At 48.3% G+C, this 26,885-nt stretch overlaps 1 protein-coding gene across 1 annotated transcript in view; it reads right to left on the reverse strand.

Moving 5' to 3' along the window:
* Window positions 1-26,885, reverse strand: part of IGDCC4 (immunoglobulin superfamily DCC subclass member 4) — a 68,799-nt gene that overhangs the window by 8,564 nt on the left and 33,350 nt on the right. The window contains exons 5-18 of the mRNA XM_026073368.1: window positions 23,221-23,355; window positions 19,992-20,147; window positions 19,045-19,455; window positions 17,603-17,767; window positions 15,997-16,134; window positions 14,370-14,543; window positions 13,585-13,818; window positions 8,389-8,496; window positions 7,453-7,636; window positions 6,624-6,751; window positions 5,506-5,676; window positions 4,228-4,365; window positions 3,523-3,628; window positions 2,560-2,794 (exon numbers count right to left, since the gene is read on the reverse strand). Coding sequence (XP_025929153.1) covers window positions 2,560-2,794; window positions 3,523-3,628; window positions 4,228-4,365; window positions 5,506-5,676; window positions 6,624-6,751; window positions 7,453-7,636; window positions 8,389-8,496; window positions 13,585-13,818; window positions 14,370-14,543; window positions 15,997-16,134; window positions 17,603-17,767; window positions 19,045-19,455; window positions 19,992-20,147; window positions 23,221-23,355 — 2,483 coding nt within the window. The remainder of the gene's footprint in view (window positions 1-2,559; window positions 2,795-3,522; window positions 3,629-4,227; window positions 4,366-5,505; window positions 5,677-6,623; window positions 6,752-7,452; window positions 7,637-8,388; window positions 8,497-13,584; window positions 13,819-14,369; window positions 14,544-15,996; window positions 16,135-17,602; window positions 17,768-19,044; window positions 19,456-19,991; window positions 20,148-23,220; window positions 23,356-26,885) is intronic.

Genomic DNA, 26,885 nt, shown 5'->3' on the forward strand with positions numbered 1-26,885 from the left:
CAGGCTCCAGGCAGTGCAGGTGGCACTTCCAGCTGGAAAGGGGCATCTGAGAGCGCCAGGCTTCCTGCATGGGAGCACATCTCCCTCCAGTGCCCACTCCCAGCAACAACAGCCTGTTGCTCCCAGCAGCCACTCTCCCGTCCTGCCTGGGCAGCACGGGTGACGACACTGCTCTCCCAGCGGCGGCTGCTGCGGCTGCTCCTCAGTGATCCTTGCTTTCCTATCTTTAGCCATCAAAAACCAAGCCCTTTATTCTGCTGGCAACCCCAGCGAATTTAACTCCCAGTAGTCTTTCCTCCCTCCAATTAGATTGATGGACTAAATCCTTCTCCATCACATCAATTTAGACATTAGCCAAGGAGGAGACAGGAAAGAACAGGTTTATGGAGAAAAACTGGTAAGAGGTGAACTCTGGGAAGTTAGCAGTCCCCCCTCCTCTGATGGCCATCTTCACTGCTGTCACCTGGAGACTGGCTGCAGAGGAACGGCCTCCCCCGGGGCCAGGCAAGCCGGCTGCAGGTGGCACTGACCTTGGTCTCCCATGTCCTACCTCCTCTGCTGCAGAGGAAAGGCAAGGCAGGTGGTCCTCACCCAGCCCAGACGTTTGTGAGCGTCTGAGCGCTGTGCTCGTGGCACGGGGGCTGGCCTGGCCCTCCTTCCGGAGCTGGTCTCATGCCCTCTCCTCCACAGACCCCTGAGGCTCATTCCCTGCTCTGCCCCTCGGCGGGGGTCTCCTCTCACCTCAACAGGGCTGCTGGGGGACTCTGGCTAGCAAGTGCCAAACCGAGGACAAGGCTGGAAAGCTCCTGGGGAGGCAGAAGAACTACAGCCAGAATCGCCTCTCTGCCATAGCGCTGATCTCTGAAGATAACCCTGCCGCCTGCCACTGCTAGCCTCTGCGACGGACGCTGCGGGCCCCAAGCTCTCAGGCTAAGCCCTGAACAGCCAGGCCTTGACGCTGCCCTCTCCAGCCCTCGCTCCGCGGGCACAAAGACAAGATCCCTGCTTTGGAAGAGAGATCTAGATATGCTACCCCTGGAAAGGCCTCCCGGGGAGGGAACTTCCCCCCTCCCCAACCTGTTCGCAGGGTAAATCACCCTCACTGGAAACATTTGTTCCTTATTTAACAGAAAGGGCAGTAGGAAATTCCTCACGCTCTTTGGCTTGGATCCAGAAAGGCAGCCACATTCCRCTGAAATCTATGGATGCGGCTTGGATGCTAACACAAGAGCACCTGGGCTGGCTATGCTGCAAACGGGCTTCTTCAGCTGAGCGCTGATCTGACCCAGCAGTTGGAGATGGCCAAGAGAACAGGTCCAGCCCACAGGATTATTAAAAGCAGGGAAGATGCAAAATTTCCCAAAGGCTGCACCTGCATCGCCACTAGCAGCGGGGACCGGCCTGTCGGGACTGGGCTGTGGCGCCTGTGGAGGTAGTGGAGTAACCTGAACACACCTCGCCACCAGCGGCAAGCGAGCGTATCGTCGATGCAAACATGAAATCCCATGCGCTCACAATGCATTTGTTTTACTGAACCTCCTAATTACTTTACATGCTCTCCCTGGGTTACAAAGAGAGACATAAACAGATTAACTAAATTAGGCCAATTAAAGGTTCCCTAATGGAATGAAATGTTTCAGGCAAGCTTGAGAGACGAAATGGGCAGGGAGTGAAAGACAACGCAATGTCAGGCAAACCAAGCGGGGCAGGAAAAGACTACTTCAAAAAATAAAGCCCACAAATAAAACACAGTTTCACCTCTTGTTCATCTTCAAGGGTATTCCAGTGAACACACTATTTATGGACAAAGCACCTTTTCCCCAAAACAAGTGAGTATCCTGGAAAGCAGAACATCCACCCTGGCCCTCACAGAGCTGATGTCTGGAGTGCAGATGTGTTGCTATTTCACCCTCCACCAACACCAGTCCCCCAAGCGCCCTGAAGATATGGTAGCATCCTTACACCAGCTCCACAGGATCTCAACTGGGGGGGAGGAGGTCTCCCTTGCTCAACCTCCCAATACAGCGCARTGCTTTGAGGCTTTTTATGAGGAGAAATACCTGTATGGATAATTCTAGGACTCCCTGTAAGTACTGGGACTGTGCCCGGGTAGGAGCAGAGGCCGGATCACTAGTTATCAGGCAGTACATGGCTGTTTTCTTCAGATGCTCTTTCCCAGGCTGTTTAGTTCTCTGTGCCAGACGGCAGCCACTTTCTTTCATGATTCTTACGCCACGGCAACAGGAATAACTCAGCTTTCTGCAGCAATTAAGTTTGGTAGCTGCTTGCTTGGGCACAAGGGGTCACTGCCCCCAGCAGATGAAAAGGGGAGGGGGGTGGCACAGGGGTCCCAAAAATAGATCCAACAGCCAAGACTGAGCCACTCCATCTTACAGAGAGAGAAGGAAATGCATGGCTGTCCAGCAGCAGCCTACAGCCAAGACTATCAGCACTTTGTAGAGTCAGGACAGGATCAGGCCTTGACTTCCCAGCAGCGACACACCAAGCAAAGGCTCCTGCATTGGGCAGGAGTTCRGTCACCATGTGCATGGTCATTACCTTCCTCTTCCCATGGATGGCGTCCTCGGGGAGGCTTGTGTGGATGAGGCTGTGCACTTCTGTCAGCTCTGTGATGTCCCCCAGGGGCACGGGTGCATCCTCCGGGAGTGGGGACATGAGGGACTCCAGCTCATGCGAGTCTGAGGTGGCACTGGGAGCTGCCACCCCTTGCCTGCCCCGGTGGTAATAAGTGTGGTTGCCAGCTGCCTGGGAGTCCAGGCCTGGTAGGGCCTCCCTGAGGGAAAACAAGAAAGAGTTGGCAGAGTTGGCATCTCCAGTGAGCTTCACAACCCTCCGCCCCACCAGTCAAGGGACTGTCAGAAAAAACAATCCACTCRGGACCACTCAGCCTGTCCTTGTGGAAGAGTCTGGAACCAAGTCCCAGCCCTGACACTCCTGAGGAAGGGGATCCTCTACCCACATCCTACTGTGGCAGCTCTCATTGMAGTAGCCTCTCTCCAGGTGCATTTCTCCATCCCCTTTCACTAATCCCAGAGCTGACACAAAGTACAGCACTGGAGGAAGACACCGCAGCCCTCCCTGCACCGGCAGGTCACAAGGACAGGACAACGCAAGTCCAAGGGATGGGGTCACTGCTCGCTAATCCTTGTCTACAGGGAGTTGTGCCAGTCTTGTCATCTCTGCTTTACACATGAGAGGAGCAATAGGAGAGGAGGGTTTGGGGGCCGCTCTAGGATGAGACTTCAGAAGTTGCTTGTTCCTAGTCCTGGGATTTGCCACCAGCTCAACMTCTTTCTCAAAAACTAGGTTGATTTCCAGTCGTTATCCTTCCACACACTTGTGGCTGGATTTAGATCCCTGAGAAAGCAGAGGTTTCCAAACAGCCTCCCACTAAACTGCAGTRTCAAACAGCCCAACTGAACATGGGGAAGAGGTTCAGTGTATTTCATCTCCTTCCACATCAACCTCCTTTACCTCCTGCAAAGACAAGGGGACACCTACCTCTGCTTGCTGTTGCGGAAGCTGGCACACATGCAGAAGAGTATGCAGAGCAGTCCCAGGCAGACTCCCACAATGATTCCCGTGACAGAGTGGATATCCAGAACATCTAGTTGGGGAAGAACAGATGTGTCACTTCAACTGTTAGCAGGAAGAAGGCACAAAGTGTCTCATGTTCACAGAAGCGTCACCTTTACTAAAACTAATTGGTGATGCCTGTATATACACACAATGAAGTACAGATGAAAAAACCCTATTCTCTAAAAGCTTGGGAAATGGAGGTCTGCCTTCCCCACTTTGGCAGGTGTTTAATACACTCAGAATCATAAAGGAAAAAAATGACTTGACAGCGACCATTTAAAGCAGCTTAAAGCAAACTGGTGTCTATGTACATTCATTAAGTTTATGTGACACAGGCCTAACAGAAAGGCAGCAAGGTGCAGGTCGCATGTGCCTTTCCATAGGGGTTGAGGTGGAGAAGAGAGATCAAGGTCCGCCGAGGGACAGATCCCCGAGCTGCCTGAGGCTCGTGGAGCTGCACATGAGGACTCTGCTGTGATCCTTCGCGCTGGCCTGCGCACAATCATATTTCGCATTCTAGGAGGTGACATCAGGCAGTTCAGTGACACACAGAGAAGTGCTGCTGACAACCTACAGTCTTCAACAACATGACTCACTTCCCCCCCAGGATGAAGGGGAAACTCGTACCAGACAGCTTCTCCCGGAGGGTGTGCACATCCTTAACGTTTGAATAGGGCCCAGATCCCACGACTGTCTTTGCTCCCATCTTGAAGTAGTATCTGGTATCACTTTCCAGGCCATGCACTTCAGTGCTGAAGATATTCCCTGATCAAAAGCAAGTCAAAAGAGGAATAATACATGCAGTTTCAAGTTTATTCAGAGGGTTGCAGCAAAGCAGCAGTGGAATTCTGTTGGATCCTCAAAAGTGACAGATTTTATGTCATGTGCTCTAAGAGATAATTCATACCCCTTAGAAGTTAATGAATTTTCTGCTTAAAGAGCTGATACAAGGCTGCATGTGGCGCTGCTGGCATATGTTCTCCTAGGAATTACTGGCTGGTCGCCTGTATCCACAGGACATTTGCAGGACGATAGTGGCTGTTTCAGCCCTAGACACATATGATTTCCTGTCTCACAGTAGCCATGCTCCTGGACTCTCCTCTCTGACCAGGAGCAAGGCCCAGAGCAAACCACAAGAAAGCTGGCAGCATAAGCTCCTTGAATGTATATTTGTATGTGCTCAAATGTATATTTGTATGTGCTCAAAGGGAGGCAAAAATCAAAGCCAAAGACAGAGAAACATTAACTTTGATGGCTAAAACACACTTTAAAGCCTTGACCAATTTAGCTATGATTCCATTTACAAGGAGTTGGGGGCCCATTAAGCCTGATTCCTTGAGTGGTTGCCCCCATGGTTAGCCACCAAAGCTGTTTGCTTCAAACAGAGCCTCTCAGACAGGTCTCCCCTGTCTCTAACACCTGAGGTGCACCTTGGACGTTGAGTCAACAGCAAACCCTCATGCTGCCTTCCCCTCTAATAATATTGTGCCCTTCCTCCCCAAAAAGAGAGAGCAAGAGCCTGGAAACCTGGTATTGGCATGAGCCCCACCTCTCCTCTCAGATAGCCATCTCCATGTTCTCTTTTCCGTTCTCCCTACATCCACCATACTCTTTCTTAGAAGTACTCCCAGCAAGCCAAACCTTTCCTGGGTTTCAGCTACACTCAGGCAACACAGACCTTGCTTGTCACACTGTCTGAGCCAGTCAGAAGGTACGTTAGCACAGTGCTGAGCAATTTATTCAYGTGGGCTGAGCCATTAGGACTGATCAGCCAGAACTCTGTAGGCAGAGAGACAGACCGAGGGAAGAAGGCAGGAGGAGGATAACCTCATGGAGTATTTACTGGAGTTTAGAGGAGACTGAAGACAAGTGTTTGCTCAGGTTAGAGCACCCCGGGAGGCTCACCTTCACGTGTTAGCAAGGTCCACATGTCATCGGGCTGCGTGTTGTTGGCATTGTACAGGATGAGGTACTCCACGATGATGCCGTTGGGCTCAGCAGGGGGGCACCAGTGCACCTGGACAGCATAGGGATTGAGCGGGTGCAGCCGCAGGTCAGACGGAGGAGTTGAAGGACCTGGCAGATACAGGTAAAGACTCGGTGTGAACAACAGAAATGAGGAGGAAGGCATTCAATCTGCAGGGCACAATGACTGCTCTGCCTGCTGTCAATCCTTTTCAGTGGTGCCACAGCCACATTCGCCAGCATGAAATGAGGGGTGACCTGGGTGGCTGGACATCCCATCCAAACACACTGTGAAGAGCCCAGAGGGGAGAGAGCTGAGCCCAATAGAGGAGATGACACGAGCATCTTGGCCAGCTAGCCAAGGGAAGCACGACAGTGCCAATGAAGCCACATAGCTCATTTTGATGTTGTGCAATGTTGTTCACCTTTGAGAGAACATTCCTAGCCCACACCCCATCCTTGTGGCTTTCTTCTCCATCTCCCCCAAAGCCCTGCTTGCTCCGCAACTTGCCCCAGCTAAGGAAAACAGGGCACATGATACCTCCAAAGCCAATCACTGCTGTTCTGTGGAGCTGAATACAGGAGGAGCTGCTATAGAATAAGAAGCTAAACCACCGCAGCTCCCAGGATCATCTTTGCCTCCCAGCCCTCACCAGGCCTGAAGCTAAGATGTGGAGGTCTTGCTGGAGAGCCAGGCTGGGCAAGGCACACTTGTTATGACAGTGATAGTCAGCACTGGGGAGGACTCAGTGTTTAAGCAACACACCATCAGCTCTCTCTAGTGAGCAAGATTTCTCTGAAAGAGCCCAGAGGGAACCCTGCAGTAACAGAAATTGTTGCCTCAATTCTCTTTACATATTCCTCTCTGCTTACAAAGCAGCACTCCTTCAATGGGCTTGGGAGAATCGCTGGGACCCATAGGGACTCTCAGCCTTTTATGTACACAGGTATATCAGAACTTGGAGGTGGTCAGAGATCACCACACCATTCAGAGCCAAGTTAGGAGAGAATCAGGGAAAGCCAGAAGAAATGAGGATTCAATCCTCATAAATACTCACGGTCTGGAAGGGTGAACCGCTCCACCACGCTGCCAAAGGGCCCATCGATGCCAACACCATTGGACTGCACGGCAAACTCATACCTTGTGTAGGGCTTCAACCCACTAATGAGGATGTCTTCATCCGAGCTGCCGAAAGAGGATGCATCCACAAGGCCATGAACGCTAACAGGTTCTCCCACCCACTGCCACCTTAGCACCTTACCAGAAGCACTATAAGAGATTATCTTAACTGTTACTGTATTTGATGCTTCACTTAAAACTCCATCTCCTGCAGTCATGTGAATATAAGAACACTCAACTCCCAGTTACAGAGCAAAGTAGCCTCCAGGACCATTTATGATGTGCTTGCAGAGAAAAGCTTCAAAATACAGCCTGATTACAGGCTGACAACCTGCATGGGAAGCCAGATTTAAAGTATATTCCCAAATTATTATTACTACTTAAACTCTTGCAATTTTTCAACCAAACTTGTGAAGACCATCTCACAAATTATGAATGCTTTGAGACTGGTGATAGCTGCATCTGGCTTCATTATTAAAAGGAAAACCAGCACACAAGGTCCAGCCAGAGCAGAAAAGATGCAGAGACTTGCCTGTAAACAACCCTTTGGCATTTAAGTTATGGACAATTCCCTACTGTGGAAGTCCCAGTGCCACATTTTACTAGCTCTGAATGTACCTGTGATCAAGTTCAAGGCAGGCACTGTAGCATATGAAATGCTCAGGAGTGTGCTCCACACTGGGCCTTCCCTGCAGGTTTCTCCTGCTTTGTGTTTATTCATGACATGGGTAACCTTTGGCAGATGAACCCTTAGCATCCCACTTTACCTTGTGTAGTATGTAACGAGAGAGGCGTTTTTCAGGCCCCACGGGCTGAAGCGCACAGTGTAGTTGACAATCTTGACTGTGGTGAAGTCAGGCTTCTTCCACCTGAGCCATATGGAAGTTGAGCTGTTGGACTCTGCATAGACTTGGACTGGAGGCAGTGGAGGACCCTTCTGCACTGGGGGATCTGCAGTGCAGAAAGAAAAGAGATGCAGAGACATAAATGACACAGGAAGGCAAGGCACAGCTGTCATTCACACAGAAAACAGGGAATAAAACAGGCCTAGGTTATGAAGCTTGCACAAATATGCAGGCCTCCAGTTTAAGCTTGGACACCCTACTTAGCCTTTCGGTGCCTGCAGTGATCTGAAGAGCATGCTCTTCCTCATCTGTGGGATCTGTGTGTGTTACGAAGATCCACACACTGGGCTGGCAGCGTACTACTGTGGAGCAAAGGCCAGTTTCAAAGTTACACACTCAACAGGCCCATACCAGGGTAAGGAAGGGCCAAGACTGTTCACCATCCCACAACAAACTGGTAGAGCTGGGAATGGAGCCTGGGTCTTCAGAGCTTTAACTTCTTTACAATACTGTGAGAAACATGGCATGTCGCTAATTTATTTTCTGGGGTCTTTATAAAATCACAGATAAAACCCAGGTTATTTGGCTATTTCCAAGACTATCCCTGAGCCACTAACAGGGCCAGAGGGAACTTGGTGAAGCCTATCCAAACTCAGGACAGGATGGGGATATTTTGCCAAGTTAATTTCTCCAATGCGATTTACAATGAGTGTTGCAGGGAGTTCCCTTATATTGGGATCTTCCCCATTTTAGTAATATCTCTCTTGAAGTCCTTCCTCTGTAACTTTAGCTTTAGCCTTCCTTTGAAGCCACACACCAAACAGAAGAGATGAACAACAAATAAAGGGCATTTCTCACCTACTGCTGTCACAGGTGCCTTTTCTGTTTTGCCCTTCCAAACCGCTGCATAGCCGTCTTCATGCTTATTAAATGCCACCAGCTTCACCTCATAGAGTTTCCCAGGAGCTGGGGAGAGAAGAAGAAAAAAAAAAAAAAAAATCAACCAGGGTTTGTCTGTTGTTGGTGGGTTTTCTTCTTTTTTGGGGGGGTGAGGGGGTGGTGCCACCCACCCTGGTTAGACACCTTTTCTTAGATCTGACCAGCTTTTCTCACCATCCAAGAAAGCTGCTTAAATGGAGCTGCATTTGTTAAAATGTATCAGGTACTTCCCTTCCACTTCCAGGCTTCTCCCATTCAAATGCTGGCTTGCTCATCCTCCCAACTATTCCCTAGGTCTGTCCTCCCCTTTTACAGTGGGAGGTTGTTGAGTGAGGACATCCTCTCCTCTCTCCAAAATGGTGTAGTACCTCTCATATCCAAAGGCCTTTCTGATTTACTCATTGCTGTGAGGATCTTCCTTCCAGCAAGTCCTTACGTTCCCTGTTATTTAAGTCACTGGGGCTTTTGTTATTTTGCCTCCACAGCAAGTAGAGGTTCTTGATTTGCAATTGGAAAAGCAACAGTGCACGTAACTCCCACACCAGAAACTGCAGGATCCTCAATACACACCCTTCCCATCAGACCGCCACACACTCTRTGGGCAACATCACACTTTCACCCAAATGGAGCTGCAGGACAGGGTGACCTGCTCACTAGCAGAGCTCTGGTTGTTTCAAAACTCACTTCCCTCTTTCTTCCTGCCTTTCATCAGCTGAAACACTCCTTTGCTGTGTCAAGGAACATCTGAGTCTTCTTTTCATGGAGGTATTTAATGGAGGAAACAATTTGGGAGATCCAAAGTTCTCAAATAAGAGAGTCACCAGCTTCTCTCTTTGGCAGCCAGCCCATTCAGAAGCTCAGGGAGAGCAGTCCAGACTGTCTTTGGTTGCCTTGGCTGCAATGTGTTGATGAAGTTTGTTAATTTGGGACGTGCCTGTTCATTCCCTGCCCTGATAGATCACTGCTCCTTTTGCCAGACAACATAAGTAGCACAAAGCCTTTCTTATTGATGCCAATTTTATTATTACTGCACTAATTATGCTCCCAGAGGCTAATGGTACCAATTACCAAAGGCTCTCACTGCTCCACAACACATGTTCACGCTCAGAATATAAAAACAGTTCAGCCACATTTTTCTCCCTGAAAGAATCCCAAAAGCAAACAGTTTTGTCTACCACCAAGGCAGCCTGGATGCTGTCCTGCTGCAGGAACAGGCTTACTGATCTGTATTGCCACACTCTCCAGTCACAGAAAACCTCCTCAAAACCACACAAGGGAGAAGAGGCCAAAAAGTGCTCAACTTCCAAATGGCTGGACCACGGGTTTGGTGGAACAGAGAGCCCCAAAGCCTGTCTGTCGCCAGCACACACACTCCAAGCTCCTGCCTGAGCATTTGCCTGGGCTCCACTGGGACAYGAGCTCACTGCAGATGATGCGATCCAAGCAGGGAGGAAGTGCTCACAGATGTGATGCAGCTGTGGTCAGCTCRCATTAGAGAATGAAGAGAAGGAAGGAACAAGTCCTCCATCTCCACAGAGCAGCAAGAGACTAGCCTGAGACACCAAGTTGAAAGATCTCTGCAGTGCATCCCAGCCGGGTTGAAACCCCACTTGAATTGTCATCCACAGGAAAGGCCATGCTCCTCAGCCAGGTTCTCAGTACCGTAGAGCACACAGCAGCTCTCATGACTTGGTGTGGGCATTCATCATTTACATATGACTTGTATGGATAAGATCAGAAGACCATCCCGTGTAGTCTCTGGCTGTCCTAAGTGCAGGATGCTTCAAGGACGTGCAAGCAGCCCCCAAACAAGCAGCCCTCATTTGCACCTTGTGCCATCCAGTATGGCCTGATCTCTAGAAATCGGCAAGCAGACTAAATCCCCAAGACACAGTTATACATTTCTATCAGAAACTGGTGGGCCCTGGATTTACAGGTAATTTGGAGTAGGATCGATATGGCAGCCACTTGCACGTGAAGCCACAGCAGCTCTGCCACATGATCAAGCGACTCATATTCTGAAAATAAAGGAATTTTGGATTTCTCTGTCAGAGATTTGGCTTCACTTTTTATGCACAGACCCAGACGTTCAAGTTCTTAGAATATGCAGACATAAAGCTCTATCAAGCTGTCAAGAAGCTAGTAGGCAGTATGAAAACAGATTTATTTCATTGCATTCCATCATACATTAAATATAAGCAGAATAATCTAGTTCAGATCATTTCAAATCACTACTCTGTATGACTGTGTAATATATCCAATATGCTAAATATGTTGTTTCATTCAGCTTTCAAGGTGTTCATGTAGGCTAGATGCCATACTTTCCCGTAAATGGGAAAATACCCTGATGTCCAGGGAGTCACTCCCAGAGGAATGCAGTCTTCCTTCATGTGAATGCGGAAGACAGGATCAGCTCCTTACTGTTTATTTTTCATGTAAATTATGGCCCTGGTAGTTGCACCTCATTACAGAGACTAATTGCTAGAACATAGATGGAAGTCAATGAGAATTTCTCAGGGATAAGTGCTCATGGTGATTCAGGATAGCTTCCTTTTGATGTTATGGGATCATGAAATTGCTGTATTTCTTATGTGCCTTTGAACAGCTGCCCACCTCTCTGACAAGATTTTAGCACATGACTAGATTCAAGAAGTGTCACTAGTAATTTCACTAATGACTTTTCACCAAGGAGATACAAGGTATGCTCTAAAGGATAGCAAGAGCATGGGAGAAAAAGTCTTCTCCTATTTCAGACAGCTCAAATGGAGAGAGCTGGGACATTACCAAGCCCAAGATGTTAGAGGTAAGGAGAAGGGTGAGGAAGAGGATGCCTGCAGGACAGAGAAGAGGTGATAGACAAAGCTGGTACCATTTAACAGCAGAACGAGCCAGTGTAAGAGAAGACAAAACAAGAACCTTACACTGGACCAGCCCATGGGCCCTTATTGCAGCCTGACACACACCTTGATATCATGGGGAAACTAAGGCAGGGAAATGGGTGCAGGGCTCTTTACTGGTTCAACAGTTGTACTATTGCTGCAAGTAGAGAGTGACTGTGTGTTCAGGAGCTGTGTGCAAAGCTGCTTTCTGCAAAGCTGCTTTCTACATATCCATCCAGCTCTATCTGAGGCATGCCCCAGAAAGGGCTATCTCCTTAGAAGGCCTTCGCCTGTTCCCTGCTGGGCTCTTGGAAAAAAAACAGGAAAAAAGAAAAAAATCAGGAAAACTAAATCACGTTCCCTAGGAACAAGCAGTGGGACAGGAGTTTTGTCACGCAGGCCGCACCCCAAATCAAGACAAGACAAGGGACAGTGTGTCCACTTCATTCACACTGTGGAGATGTAGAGGCTAAGGTGCCTTTAGTGACTGCACCGCAAGAGTACAGCGTGTCCAAGGGGGAGATTTGGACCTTGTTTGCAGTGACATGGTATACAACCAGGTCTGCGCTACAGCCTCGTATTCCCAGTGCCTACTCCTGGGATTTCTCAACATCTTATCTCTTCAATCTCTTGACCCAATTTGTAGTTTCAGCTGTGACACCCTTCCAGTGCCCATGATGGGCAAATCTGACTCTCCTGCCAGAGAGCACCTTTCACCATGCTCAACTCCCTTAAAGAGATATTCCCAAGACATAGTTTTCTTACGCAGTGATCTTAAGAGAGGTTTCCATTGCTGTGAGTCACAGGCAGACATCCATGAGCTGGGAAACCCACTCAGCTGATTCCCCATCCACCATATGCCACAGTGCGGATCATGTTAGATCTGCCAATCTTTTCTGAGATTCCTAACCACTCTGCCTACAAGACCCCTAGGTAGATGTAAGCACCTACACTGGGAATTCCCTTCCATGAACCTAAATGCTTCTAAATCCCAACCACTCTTCCTCTTGCTTCATGTACAGACTCCATGCCTTCCACAGCACAGCCAGATTCCTGACCCCTTCCTTCACTGTATGCATGCAGAAGCATGTCATTCAACAGAGCAAGGGGGAGAAAAAGAGAACATCCATGGCTGGAAGAAACCCGAGACTCTCTTCCTGACACGATGACAGCTGATACACACCAGTCAGATCATAAGGAAACCATCATGTCTTGATGGATGCCCAAATTTAAGGAAGTAATTACAGAAGAACAAGCAGTCTTCTCCGCATCGCCGTGCCAGAGCATTTGGAACCAATTCAGCCCACTCCCAAGTCTCTCCGCTAACTGATTTGCCAGTGGTTAGAGCAGCGCGTGATGATGTTCACRTGTGGTTTCCTCAGCACAATAATTACAGACCTAAATTCTTCAGAGAAACTCATAACTGTTAACACCCTCTCAATAGCAGGATGGCTGCAACATGACTTGAGAATTGGAAATCTACCCAGTGATGATACAAACTGCCTTTCCAGGTGCTGCACACTGAACTTCACGCCATGCATAATATATATGCTATATGCTAAAAACATAACTCCTTACAGGAAACACCAAATGCCTTAGTCAGGCAGGTGGTTCTGACTGTGACACAAACCTGTTYTTCAGCCATGGACGCTCACTTTCTTCGGCCCTTTTCCCTTAGGTGGAGGAGATTACAGTCCCAAAAATCAGTATGCTGTGAATTAACCTGTCACTGAATTTTAATGGGGAGATATTTCAAATAGCACCCAATTACGGAGCTTCTTAGAAATACACAGGCAAGGAGAGATCATCGTCCTGACTAGAGATTTTAATYTAAGCACTCTCATACTGACATAATACAATATACTAATTGATTCAAATCACATATTCATATTTAGTAATACTAAGTTGTTATATTAGTACTTGTAAGTACTATGTACTACTTGTATTAGTAGTCCTCCGTTAAAAATACAATCCCTGCTATGCTGCCTTGAGGAATTTCCTTCTTTTAAACTCTTCTAAGAACATGCCCCATAAGCCCCACTCTGGAAATGGCTTTGGGTGCTCTTAAAAAGGTGTGGGAGGGATGCTCAGCTCACACAGTACTGGTCAAACCCCGACTGCAGCAAGCAGGTAACTCTGAGCCTCTTGGAAGTCTGTTCTGGGACTGCTACACAATGCAAAGGACAGACCCCAGGTTTCCTTGCTCATTGCTCAGAAGGAGATGTAACCAGCTAACCTAGTCGAGTCAGTTCGTATTGCTTCACTTTCTTCTTTAGCTTTATGGGCCCTACATCCCAGCTCTCATCTTCAGCACCATCCAAAGRGCTTTCATCACTGGACTCCTCCGTGCCCACTTCCCGGTAGTAGAGTTTGTAGCCTGATATCTGGGCATGGTTGGCTGGGGGTTGCCATGTTATCAGGAGAGACTCCATCTTCGCTCGGACTTTTAATTCTGTCGGGGCAAATGGAACTAGAAGAACAAAAGAAGATAAAAATGCTCAGCCATTTATCTCCGTTTCCCTGCTCTACTGCATCCTCCCTGTCCCTGGCGATGAGGGAGAGGTATGAGGAGAGACAGTCCTGCAAACAGGACCTCTCCACTGTCTGTTGGTGCAGTGATGCTCTCCCATAGCCCTACCAATGGGACAACACAAAAAACAATGACACGAAGTCACAGTGGCAGTTTCTCCAAATTTTCTGAGTTGCTGCTGTCTTTAACCACTGCTTGAGGCTGGGTTGCTTCAGCTCTGTGTATCAAAATTGTCTAACCACTCCCAAATGTCACAACATTGCAGGGTTTTTTAGGGTTTATGGCTTTCCAGAAGCATAGGGAGGGAAAAAGGACCCATCACCCAGGCAAGCAGCAAGATGTACGGGGCAGCTGAACAGAAAGCTAATGGTGGATATCTGGTCTAACGAAAAGCAATGGTTACAATTCCCTCATGAAAGCAAATTATCTCCGATCCAACCTCAGGTCGTGCACCCCCCTCCCTGAATCCCAAGCAATACCCAGCTTCCTACCATGAGTCTGGTTGTCCCTGTCAGGAGTCCGATGCTGGGTCCACTCCGAAGGGGCCCCATAGCCCATGCTGGTGCTGGCTGCAATGCGCACTTTGTACACTTTGTTGGGATGCAGCGAGTAGAGAGTGATTTGTGTCTCGTTTCCACCCACTTCAATGGAGGTGACCTGATCTGCTGGAATCAAGGTGACATCACTGAAAACATGTTTGTCCCAGTCAAAGTGAAATACATCCAAGCAGCCACACGAAGTCCAGCAACTCCCCTGTGGTCCACAGGCCCTGGGCTGGCTTGGCTTTGCCCAATGCAACCTCATGCCACCAGGAAAAGCTAGAACTAAAAATGGAGCAAAACTGATACCCTGAGTGACAACCCCTTTCATCACTTTCAAAACTGCAGGATGCCTTCAGCACAGAGCCTGTCTGGAGGGGGAGCTGCTAGAAACCTTGCTGATGACATGATGGTGGAACAGGAGCACAGCTGATGGTAGATTCCAGTGCTTCTCATCTCTGCATTTAAATCATCACCTTAATTTGAACCACAACTGGCTAGCAGCCCTGCTCTCTGCAAAATTCACACCTTCACCCAGGCCAGGCTATGGTTTTATTGCTCCCTTTTCAGCCCACCCATGTTCATAAGGGAGGTAACAGGAAATTTAAACCGAGAATGGCCCAAGAATTTCACTGTAACTGATACAGTCAGGCTTGCTGGAGATTTGTATCACTGTATGATGAATGCAGAGGTCTTGCTTTTGTGCTTCATGTGGTGTGAGCTCAGCTGAGACTGCTGCCCTTGCTATGTAACACTGAACTGCTGAGTGTTCAGTCCCTGGACTGCAAAAGTTTCCAGAGTTTTATGGTGCCATAGAGCCACATGCAGTCACAGGGTGAGAAAACAAGAACCAGAAGTCACAGTGCAGAATACTAATCCAGATCAAACGCATGGGAACATGTCCAGCACTTCATCACGTTCCTCATCCTTCCCTTAGTAGGATGCGTGAGCCTGGGAAGTGATAAGCTGCAGAGCTTTGATGGTTTTAAGAGTAAATACCCAGAAGGATTTGCAAAGCGAGCACACATGGAATTGAAACGACTGCATTCAGCACAGGGAAACATTACCATCCCTGCTGAAGGCTTCTTAGAGTGTCTAACAACATAAATAAAACCAGATAAAACTCAGCAATAAAGCAACACAGCCTTGCCAGGATACTTTCTTGTTTTACACAAGGATAACCTTGATTAGATTCCACTTAAAAGGAGTCAAATGTATTTGCCCTTYCTTCCCATCAGCATGAAGCTCTTCCCCCACCAAGCACAGTGCAGATGGCACCACAGGGTTGTCCCTGTGGGACAGGCATTCATGGAGTAGCACAAACACACAAGCATCAGACCAATCCCCTGGGGACACAGGCTCAGTCCACCACAGAAAAAGGTCAACTCCTGCCAAAGGAGGGACCAGCACCTCTGTGACCACCGACAGCAGAGCCAGACTAAGGAAGGGCCGTTCTCTTGCCCTGGGTGAAAAGGTGTCCTGCTATTTTCAGTCTTGCACYTCCTCCCCTCAACACAACATGCTGTTGGCACTGCCAGAGCAGAAGACATCAGTCCCCTCCAAATGGTGCTCCCCTCACCTTCCTTGAGGGTGCAGTAGTCGATCTTGTACTTCGTTATCTTGCCATTACTCAGCTCTGGAGGAGGAGGCAGCCATGTCACACGGATGTCACCAGGAGTCATGCTCGACAGGGACAGCTGAGGGGCAGCGCTAGGAACTGGGCAGAAGCAACAACGGGAAGTCAGCAAAGACTGGGGCAAGACTTGAGCACATCTCTGCCAGCTCTTTCGCTTGGCTGGAGGCCACTGGCTGGTCTCAGCCCTGCCACAGCCACTGGTGAGATGCTGTCACGGCAAAACCAACGTCCCAAACTTTTCAACAGCTCAGAGCATCAGTGATGCTTCTGCAGAGGCAGGAAAAYTGGCTGCTCAGCTTGAGCAGGCCTGATTAAAGGCTGCTGGCACAGCACACCTCACTTGCACCACTAACCTACTGTACTTTCTAGGGAAGCAAAATCTAAGTGTCTGGCCTCCCCTCAGAGAGCAAACGACATTTTGACACTACTGGTCAACTCCATTAAATTCAACAGTCACAGAGAACTGGAGTCACTGTGGTGGGGAGAAGAGTGGTGGGGACATGGGGACACAGGATCAATCTAGTGCAAACCAGGATCCACTACTGCCCCAGTTCATGAAATAGCCTGGACTTAGAGCCAACAGCTCACCCTTCTCCTACCCTCACTGCCCCTGCACTTGAATAAGGATTCTCTGCCTGACTTGAGAATGACGAAGTCTTTGAAGAATTATCTGACAATATTTAAAAAGTGATCCTGTGTCACTACGAAGGGGGCACATCAGTACAGACTGGCTAACCGGTCTGCAGTACAGTGTAACGTCGAGGAGACACTAAAGGAAACGGCTCACAGACTCAGGCCTCAGTCTGGGAATCCCCRTTCCCTCAAGAGTCACAGACCTGTGCTGCAGGCTGCTTTCATGCTTTCAAACCAGCTTTTCAGGCTTCAGACACATACACAGGGGATCACACAGGTCACTACGTCAGGAATATTAAAAGCACATAATGCATCCTGCAGCGTAGCAGGAGCCCGCATGAGGTCTGCCAAAACCATCTCTTTGTGCCCCTGTCCCGCAGCTTGTTGTTCCCTGTACATGTCCTCCCCTGKTGGGCAGCTGTCCTTCAGGCACTCTGCCTGCACTGCTCACAAAATGCTACATGATAAAAGATAAAATCAACACAAACTACTGACTCTTGAGGGACTCAACTTTAAGCTTGATCCCACGCCTACAAATTGCAATAGATGTCTTTCCTCTGAGTTTAAATCAAGTCTGGCCCAGAGTCAAGTCTGGAGCAATATTGTATTAGCTAGGGGAAAGCCCAGAGGAGCTGACTACAGTTCCTGCAGGATTCTCCTGTGCCCCAGTCTCAGCAAGGTCATCTTCATGCTCTTCATCACCCAAGCTGATGATCAGACCAGGGTGATCTTTTCATTTTCTAAGATTCTGCTACACTTTTTTTTTTTTTAAAGGGCTTATGGCAAGAAGCCGCAGGAGCAGCGAGCACAGGTATCTAGGAGCTGCTGATACTGTTCTCCATGGCATATTCAACATACATCATGAAACAGGAGAAGAACATTTTTCAGACACCAGTACCCATCTAATTCAACGCACCATCCTCCAGGGTCTGAACGATTATAGAAGAGGATGTCCGGCTTGCTCCAAGCTGAGAATACGCRACCACATAGAAGACATAGTTGGTATTGGGTTCTAGGTCCTTGACTTGCAGCTCAGTGGTATCGTTATTGACGGCAAACTGGTACTCCACGTTATCTGTTCCTAGAGCCAAGGAAACACTGATCAGCAGGTCAGTGAACTGCCAAAACACTCCCTGCAAAATCACTTCATTCACAAAGTCCACAGTGACCACCTTCAAAATCACTGTCTCCTCTCCCAATTACCACAGCATCTGCACAAATCCCATCTCTTGGGCAGAAATATTCAATGCCTAAATGTGGACATCTCCCCTTTGACTCAAGCTCCTTAATCCATCCTAAGGCAGCTGAAGTTACCAGCCTAGTTTTCAGAGGAGCTCTGGGAATACTTCAATAAAAGCATCAGCTTTGCTGGCTACTCTGGAAGCCAGACCCCAAGAGACCCAAGTGCCTCACTTCAGATTTGGAGTGTGGATAATGTAGTGACCATCTCTGGACATAATGTAGCTGTTTAATACCTTCATTAATACCACACACTTTGCATATAAAATCAAAGTGTAGGAAAAAAACAAAGAATGGAAATAAGTTTCTAGTGCCTGGTCCCACTAGAACACACCAAACAGCCGTACAGACATGCTACTGCAGACCAACAAGTTAGTGCATGCCTACTAAGCCACAGGCACTGGCACACGCTGCATCCAAGGGAATTTGGAAAATTCCTCTGCCTGCAATGAGAGAGGCTAAACTAACTGGAATTCCCTCACACTTGCCACCAGCTGGGAAAGAAATTCAAGAGTTCCTGTGGTCTAGTAGATGCCCTGTGTCTTGTACCTGTGATGACTTCTCTATGTGTCTAAGCTCTGCCAGGGTCAGGGGCCATGCAGAGGGAAGGTGCCAGAGTCAAATGCAGAGAACTGGGTAAGCAAAGCTAGAAAGCCTTGGCTTCCTTCAGTTATAGGAATCTAGTCTCCATAGAAAGAGCCCTACTCTGCCACAAGAGCTGAGCTTCCAGAAAGGGGAGAAAACACAGCTTAGGAGATACCCTGGATTGTTTCCAAACCATCTGGATGCACTAAAACTCTCCCAACTCTTTTGGAACAGAAACAGGAGTATGCGAGTGGCTCTCTGAAGAGGTGTTGCAAACACCAAGCTACCATAGCCTGGACTATCCAGAATAACACACCCTGTTCTTTACCTCGAGTACAGCCCTGCTGAGACCATGATAAGGACAGGACACAGGAACTCTAGCAGTTGTAAGAAGCACAGTACTAAGCGCAGGGCAGACCTCCTCCTGTTTTTGGAAGGGCATTCTCTGCCCAGCACCAGCGGCACACATGCTTTCCTCCTTATCATCTCACCCCCAACGGCCACAGCCCTGTTGCACAGGCAGATAACACCTACCCACAGCCCGCTGGTAATGTAACGAGAAGCCAATGATCTGCTCGCTGTTGTACTCCGGACGCTCCCAGGACACAAGGACGGTGGTGCTGGAGAGGGACACAGCTGACACCCTTTTGGGAGCGCTGGGTAAACCCTCCCGCACAATCACCGAGAGCTTGGCAGTGGCACAAGCCATGCCCAGGCTGTTCTCAGCCACGCACTGATAGTAGCCAGCATCCTCCAGCCCGATCTGATTGATCACAAGGCTCCCACTGCTCTGGATCTTCACTCGCCCATTGGAGAGGATGGCCTCGCCGTTCTTCAGCCAGTGAATGGTTGGGGCCGGCTCGCCCTCTGCCTTGCAGACAAACCGGGCTGTGCTGGCTCGGGTGCGTGAGATGGTTTCAGGAGCCTGGGAGATACTGGGCATAGCTGCAAGGAGAGGGGAGAAATTAGTGCAGGAATGAGAAAGGAAAAGAAAAAAAAGCAGAGCAAAATCCCTTCTCCTCTCCATCCTGTGCTATGTTTTATTCAGTAGCAGCTTTGCTTACATGATAGGATTTGCCAGGCAGACTCTAGAGGCTTAATTTAGACTCTGTCCAAAAGGAAAAATAAATTCTGTATCAACCATGTGCTACATTCCCTGATCCTAGGCTGTTCTCCCTTATGGCTTCCACAATGCTGAAAGTTAATTGCTGATACAGATTTTCATGGGGGAACCTGGAAGAACAAGAACAAGGAATAACAAGATTCAATAAATACAAGGAACTAACCCCCAAATTAAAGAGGCAACACTCCCATCGAGAGCTATCCCCAACTAGGCCCTCCTGACTCTAACTGTGCTCCCTTCTGACCCAGCACGTGCCACATACACAACTACTTGTAGAGCTTCTGGATGTCAATCCAGGTAATCCAGGCAGAAATGCTGGCCAGCTAACTGTGGGGTGTTTATCCTGCTCTCTACTCACCAAGGACCCGGAGCTCAGCTGCGGCTGTAACAAATTGCCTGGTCTGGGGTTTGTTAGCACGGCAAACGTACACCCCTGAGTGGTGCGGTTGGCTGGAAGGAATGAGGAGGTTTGTCCGGCCCAGCACAATCGCATCCGTGGAAACAGGCTTTCCATCTGCGGGAAAAGACACATGCTCAGATGTGGGAGGGAGCTCCAAGCTGCCCCTTGGCAAGGGCTTGCAGGCAACATACCTACCCCGATCCAGGGTCACAGCTGGGGAGCAGAGGGAACCCCGCATCCCAAACCCCAGCCCAGAGGAGGATTCCTGCCGGGACATCCCTTAGTGCTTGACTGAGTGCAGACCAGCCAAAGCCAAAATTGCCCCAAGGTTTAGCTTAGCCTGTAATAACTGAAAAAGTTCCATTTTGGATCAAAGCAGTGTCTAATTCTTAGAGTGTGCCTGGAATGAGACCCTCTAGGAATAGCACATTCAAGGGAAAGCTATGCTAACATGCTCTTTGCAAAAGGCTGCTGGATCTGCCTGATGTCCCTCACGCACAAACACACGTCTCCTGCCCTCACACACGTTAATGCAAACGTCAGCGAGAGCACCGAACCACCAGCAGCTCTGGGAAGTCAGGGTTCCCCCCCACCCTTGCCTGGGTCCTGGAAGTGGATCCAAATATACTAATCTTTTTTTTTTTTTTAATTTTCCACCTGCCCTGGTTCCTGATCTGTAAGGTATTAGCCAGTTTGATTACATGGCCCATCCCTGACATGGATTGTAAAGGTGGACTTTCACAAGAGCCTCTCCCTTAGAGCAGACGGAGGTGTAAAAAGCAGCCACTTTTGCATCCTCTGGCAGCCATGGGTAGACAACAGACATTCTGGAGAGCAGCTGGCCTACAGGACACTGTTGTTCCCTCAGAAGGAAATACCTCAGCAAAGACAGCTTGTGGAGAAGACAGACATGTCCTGAGGGCCCAGCTCGAGGAGATGATAAACACCCTCAACTTCTCCAGCAATAAAGGCAGTTAGGAACATGCCTGGTTTTCGTCGGGGCTCAGGTGTTTGGGTCAGAGACGTGGGCTTGAGCCACCTGCTCCCCATTCACCTGGAAGGGGAACATCGTTCTCCTGGCTGGATGCTCAGCACCGTTGAGCAGGGAAGGAGGAAAGGGCGGCTCAAGTCCCCTGGCCAGGAACCAAGATGGCCTTCTACAATTTCAAAGAGCCCTGGGCTCTTGAGCACATCATGGACAAGCCAGTAGGCTGGTTGCTGGACATCACTTACACAGCATTGCTCTGACAAAAAGAAACACAGGGACCCTGGTGCTGGTACGGAGCAAGTTTGGATTTTTCTGAGACCTCCTGGATGAGTATGGGGGAGCAAAGCCAAGAGCTGGGGACAGAGCATAGGCAAACCTCATCCTGCCAAAGAAAGGCATGACTGAGGGGTCAGGAACTCATTGCCAGCTCTGGCACAAGTTAGCAGGGCTGGAAGAGCCAGCCTACTTCTGCAGTACCTGCGCAACACGAGACCTTGACCCTCTCCACCTGCAGAAGGATGGGCACCTTTTAGACTCGCCTGCCTTTGCCTCTCAAAGATTCAGCAGAGACTTCCTTTAGACAGGCACAAGCTCTCGGCCTCCACCGTGAGCATATGCGCCTACTTAGCACCATCAGCAGGGAACACAGCCAAGATTAAATTCTCTGCCCCTTCCATTGATTTCAGGGGTCTTCAGATGGCCTCACAGTTCAATGGCTGTGCATTCAAAGGAGGAAAAAAGATCTGTACACCCCACTTGCACAGGAGCAGTTTGAAAATCTGGCTCCAGATGGTAGCAATTAGCTGACACCACTGAGGTTGGCAAAAGCCAAACTGGCAACCCAAAGCTACAATCCTCGGTGTTACCTACATGACTTATTGCCCAGTAACTCAGCCTGCTCCTTAACGTAATCTTGGAAAGAAACATGCTTGCTCAACCTGGAGAATTGCTAGCACAGTCCCATTCTTTCTAATCTGAAGAGGCCACACTGGAAAGCAGAGGGTACTGAGCAAACACTTTGAAATAAAGTTATTATTATGTATTGTTGCAGGCAAGAAACTGTTCCACCATCCAAGACTACACCCCCAAAAAAACCACTTTCATAGTGTTAATTGGCTCTGATTATATCTCCTCTGAGCATCAGCAGCTCTCAGCATAGCAATGAATAAATGATTCAGCATGTGAAAGCTGGATATTTCTAAGTCTGAAGTACCCAGGATAAAACAGAAACATTTCTGCCAGAATGTTTAACCCTCCCTGATTTGATTTCCAAAGTTGTGTCTTCTGAGATTTTTTTGCTCCTTTTCTGAAGTGAAGGGGAAATATTTGTATACACTAAAATCACTGCCTGTGGACAAGTCTGGGCTGAAGACCAACTACAATAAATGGATACAGGGGGAAGAAAAGTCTTAAATCGTGACCCAGATTTATGAAAATGACTGAGAGCCTTTTGGGGTGCAGAAGCAATTCCTGAGCAGAGAACATCTACCATCAGTCTCTGAAACATCTGATGGATGTGACACTCCACGAAGTGACACTCATGACTTAGGCTATCAGCCCTTGAAAAACGTATGCCAATCTGGCTTGTTTGTACACCTCTGACAAGATCTAAGTGTCTTCTCCATCATTCCATTTTCTGGAGGAGGGGGAAAAAAAAATATATATATATATATATATATATATATATCTCTGACCACAGTAAGACTTTAAAACAAAAACCTCACCCCCAACTCAAAGCCTCTCCAATGATTAACAGATCTTATCATGTTTTATAATCCTGCAAGATAACACAAGTTATTTCTCCAGTGAAATGGTAGATTTCACAGAATCCCCACTAACCTCTCTGAGTCACCGGAGGAGTGGCATAGACCTGACCCCATCTCATGATCTTCACCGCTCAAGCTTATACGACTATGACTAATGATGATCAAAATGCATCCGGGCACCAGAACTTCATATATTTCACAGGTCAAACAGCTACAAAGTGAACTGCGTGCTTTGTACCATTCTGGATTTAATTAATGATTCCAGTTTAGCAAGGACACGCAGGCCACTGTGACGCTACTTCTGGAGTTGGATACTGATGTAAAAAGCACCCTTCTCGTCCCACATATTTTGTCTCCTTTCAATATACTTTAAAAACAAGTGTCCACATGTTCCTCTTGACAACAAAAGAAGAACTCTGTGCATCACACTCACCCTGTCGTATCCAGGAGACGAAGGGGGTGGGATCGGCAGATGCCATGCACTCCATCACCGCACTCTCCCCTGCCACCACCGTTGTGTTCTCCGGAGCAGCCACAATGGTGACATCTCCTGCTGCTGGCTGAGAACCTAACGCCAGAAATAAAAAAATAAAAAAAAGTCTGTTCTTTCAAAATAGAAAGTCCCTAGAAAAGTACCATCTGGGGCACCTTTAAGGGAAAAGGAAAATACCCTTACCACCAAAAAAGAGCAAGTCATCTCAGAACATGGGCATATGGACATTTCTCCTCTTTATTTATAGGAGGAGAATTATTTCTGTGCCCCTTTTGCATTTCATTCAACTGGTGAGGCTAGTGTCACCTTTGATTGTGGTTGCTCTCACCATCAGGCTCTGGCATGCAGCAGAGTTTGCTGTGGAAACTACGAGGAGGGAGCAACTCACCGGCTCTATCAGAGCCGAGGCTGGGACTCCAGACCCATGGCCAGCTATTGCGGCTGTCCGGGACTTGGTCTAGCCATCTCAGTCCTGCTATCACATCTGTGGTGCCCACTGTGATACCCCCAGAGGAACATCTGGAGTCCTGCTGTACGTGACGGTGCTCTGCACCTTTTCCAAAGCTTAAACATCCTGATGAAGAGTGCTGGGGCCTTTCTTTACCATGAGCCAAGCTGCCAGAGCTGAGCACGCGCACACCTGCAGGAATCCCACCGCAGATTCCAGTCTAACTTGAGCAAACTCAGGCAAACTTCGTCTCAAAGGTTCACCTAATTAACAAGCTAAAAAGTATTCCCTTAACTAGCACAAGATCAAGTTTTCTAGATGCTTAGCAAAGAGTCTGAGATTAGAATGGAGCCAGAAAAAGATTTTCCAAGRTCCTACAAGGATGCAGAACACAAAATCCAGACATCATGTCTGTGCTTCCCCAGGTATTCTCACAYGCGTTAACAGCTCGCTCCTAGTTGGAGGAGAAAAGCACATCTTGTTTTTACACGAGTACAATATTTTTGCTAAACCAGTAAATAAACGAGTGTCTGAAAGATTTGTTCAAATCCTACCAGCACTAACAGAAATTAGTATCAAGATTTACACATGGAACATAAGTAGGGTTTCAACCCAGAGTCTTCAATGACTATTGCTAAATAGATGCTTGTTAATTAGATGAATAAAAACATCACTATCCTCCAACGGAGCAACCACTCAGGACACAACACACGCTCTGCCAAGGCATTATAACAGTTACAGAAAGAATCTGGTAACTTGGTTAGAGAAATTCAGATATCCAGACACTATATTGTAAACTGCAACAAAGAGAGGTCAGTCCTCTGCGTCCAGGCCATCACCTTATGGCACAAAGACTACATCAGTCACTAAGCATCTGGAGGAGAGAGTGCTATTTAGCTTACATGGGCACAGATGAACAGCCAACATGCAAATCAAGCAACATTTACAGRAAGGTCTATAGGCTGCATTGCACAACTTCTTGCTGCTTGAGAATGGGATGGGGATTTTTTGCTTGAAACAAACCTCCTGTCTGTCTCTGCCCCATTACTGAGCAGAGGTTAAGGGAAGGTTAAGGAAATGCCTTTGCTGTGGCCAGATTTCTGTTGACAGATGAAAACAACTGGAGCACTCTTGAGAAGACCAGACTGTTCATGACCTTCAACAGTAGCAACACTATTCTCCCAGCTCTCCCAGAAATGCGCAACTTTGAGGGACAATTGTTGTTGTCCTCACAAAGAGAGAAATACACCACATGACTCCTCTGCAGTTTATGTAATTCTTAAGCCTGCTCCAGGTGCTCCCATGATACAGCAGAGAAAGTTTTTGGCAGTGGCTCTAAAACACATAAAAAGCAGATTTTTTCAGCACACAAACTCACTGTCTCAGGATGCTGCAGAGTTCAAAACAAGTAAGTTCAGACAAGCTCATGAAGGATACATTTACCAGGACTGTTAGATATAAAGGTCTGAATGTAGTCCCCAGCCTAGGATGTGCCCACATCCCTGACTGTCAGATGCTGAGGAAGATACCCAAGGAAACCATCATGTTCTCCTTGCCCATTTCCTTATGCACTTTCCTCTAGCCATTCTTGTGGTATGCAGGCAACATTACTCATACAGATTTTACTTGTGAAAACAAAAAAGAGATGCCTTGGCCTCGGCGTGCACATCTGTCTGCATGGTGGGAGGTTACACACCGCTGCACTGAACACACCGTGCTCAGCCCACCTCCAGGCTCACTGCAGTTCACACTTGCAGAGAGTCTCACCACGGAGAGCTGGATCTGCACTGAAACTTTCTCACAGTCCACACATGTGTAAGGGTTTTCCATCTGGGGGATTACATGAACACAGTTGAAAAGGAGTTGAAAAGGGAAAAAGGGAGAGAGCAGGAGCCTGTGCTTGTCCAGCAGATGGAAGCAGAGACCGAGGAGCGCCGCGGTCCTCATCCTGGGGCAATGGCTGGACAGCACGTTAAACTGTGAGCCCAGCCCTGCGCAAACACCAGCATAAAGAGCTGCCACGGAGCACGAAGGAAGAGAGGAGCAATTTCAGCCAAGCCGAGCATCCTCTTTCCCAGTGAACAACTATGTTACAAGCAGGGCCTGGTGGAAACAGCCACATGACGATCTCTTCTCATGCTTACAGTACGCTGCATCCAGGACTCGGCTACATTCAATTATGTTAGCTCTTCACGTAGTTCAAATAAGCAGTATGGAAGCCAGCAGGCACTTTCAGCCTAATAGCCCAGCGGTGCGATTACCCTACAGTGAAACGCAAGGAAACCAGAACAGCCCCGGCCACAGCACATCAGCAGCCAGCGTTCRGTCCCCCTGCTGCGCCCAGTGGTGATTCCGGTTGGTTTAGGCTAGCTCCAAATCTGGCTCACCGTTTTCCAGCAATGGTGGAGTTACTCAGCACAAAAGCAGCTTGGGAGGAGGAGCACTGGAGCCCAGGGCTACGAGGGACTGACGGACAGAGATGTTCTCTATTACTGGGACACACAGAGGAAAGCAGAGGTAAGTGAGTAGCAGAAAGCGCTTTTTCTTCTGCTGCTCAGTCCCACATCTGCACCACCACTTCTAGCTGTAGCAGGACAACCGAGGGAGGAAAACAGGGACAAGAAGAAACAGCAAACTATGGATTCAGACACCATCACTGAGCAGATCAAAGTCCCAGCTGCTCTTAACTGTGGCATCAAGGCTGGGCCTGAAAACTCCTGTGACAGAAAATGGACTTAATGTAAAAACAGGCATGAGACCTTCCAGAATAGGCATGTAAGCTGAAGGATCAGAGAAACGCAAGGCTCTTTTGAACAGCAGCTTTCATTTAACTCCAACTCCAGTTCAACAAAGCACTAAAATCCACAAGTAATCATTAGTCCTGCAAAACAACTGAGCACAGGGACTCCAGTGAGACCTGGCTAGATAGGTGAGACTGCTCCATGCCTTGCTAATTTGAGGTCTCGACCCTTTCTCTCCCATACAGTAGAGAGAGATGAGGCAATATTAGAGAAAGAAAAAGGAGAAGCAACTTCCTAGCCAAAATTGGGGGGGGGGGGGGAGAAGAACACATGAGAAAGCACCAGAAGCAAAGGAAAAGGTTTTTGCAACAGCCATTGCACAGAAGGCAAGACTGCTCGCGTTAACAGGCCACTAG

This window comes from Apteryx rowi, unplaced genomic scaffold (assembly GCF_003343035.1).
Source record: "Apteryx rowi isolate R43461 unplaced genomic scaffold, aptRow1 scaffold_11, whole genome shotgun sequence".
NCBI lineage: Eukaryota > Metazoa > Chordata > Aves > Apterygiformes > Apterygidae > Apteryx > Apteryx rowi.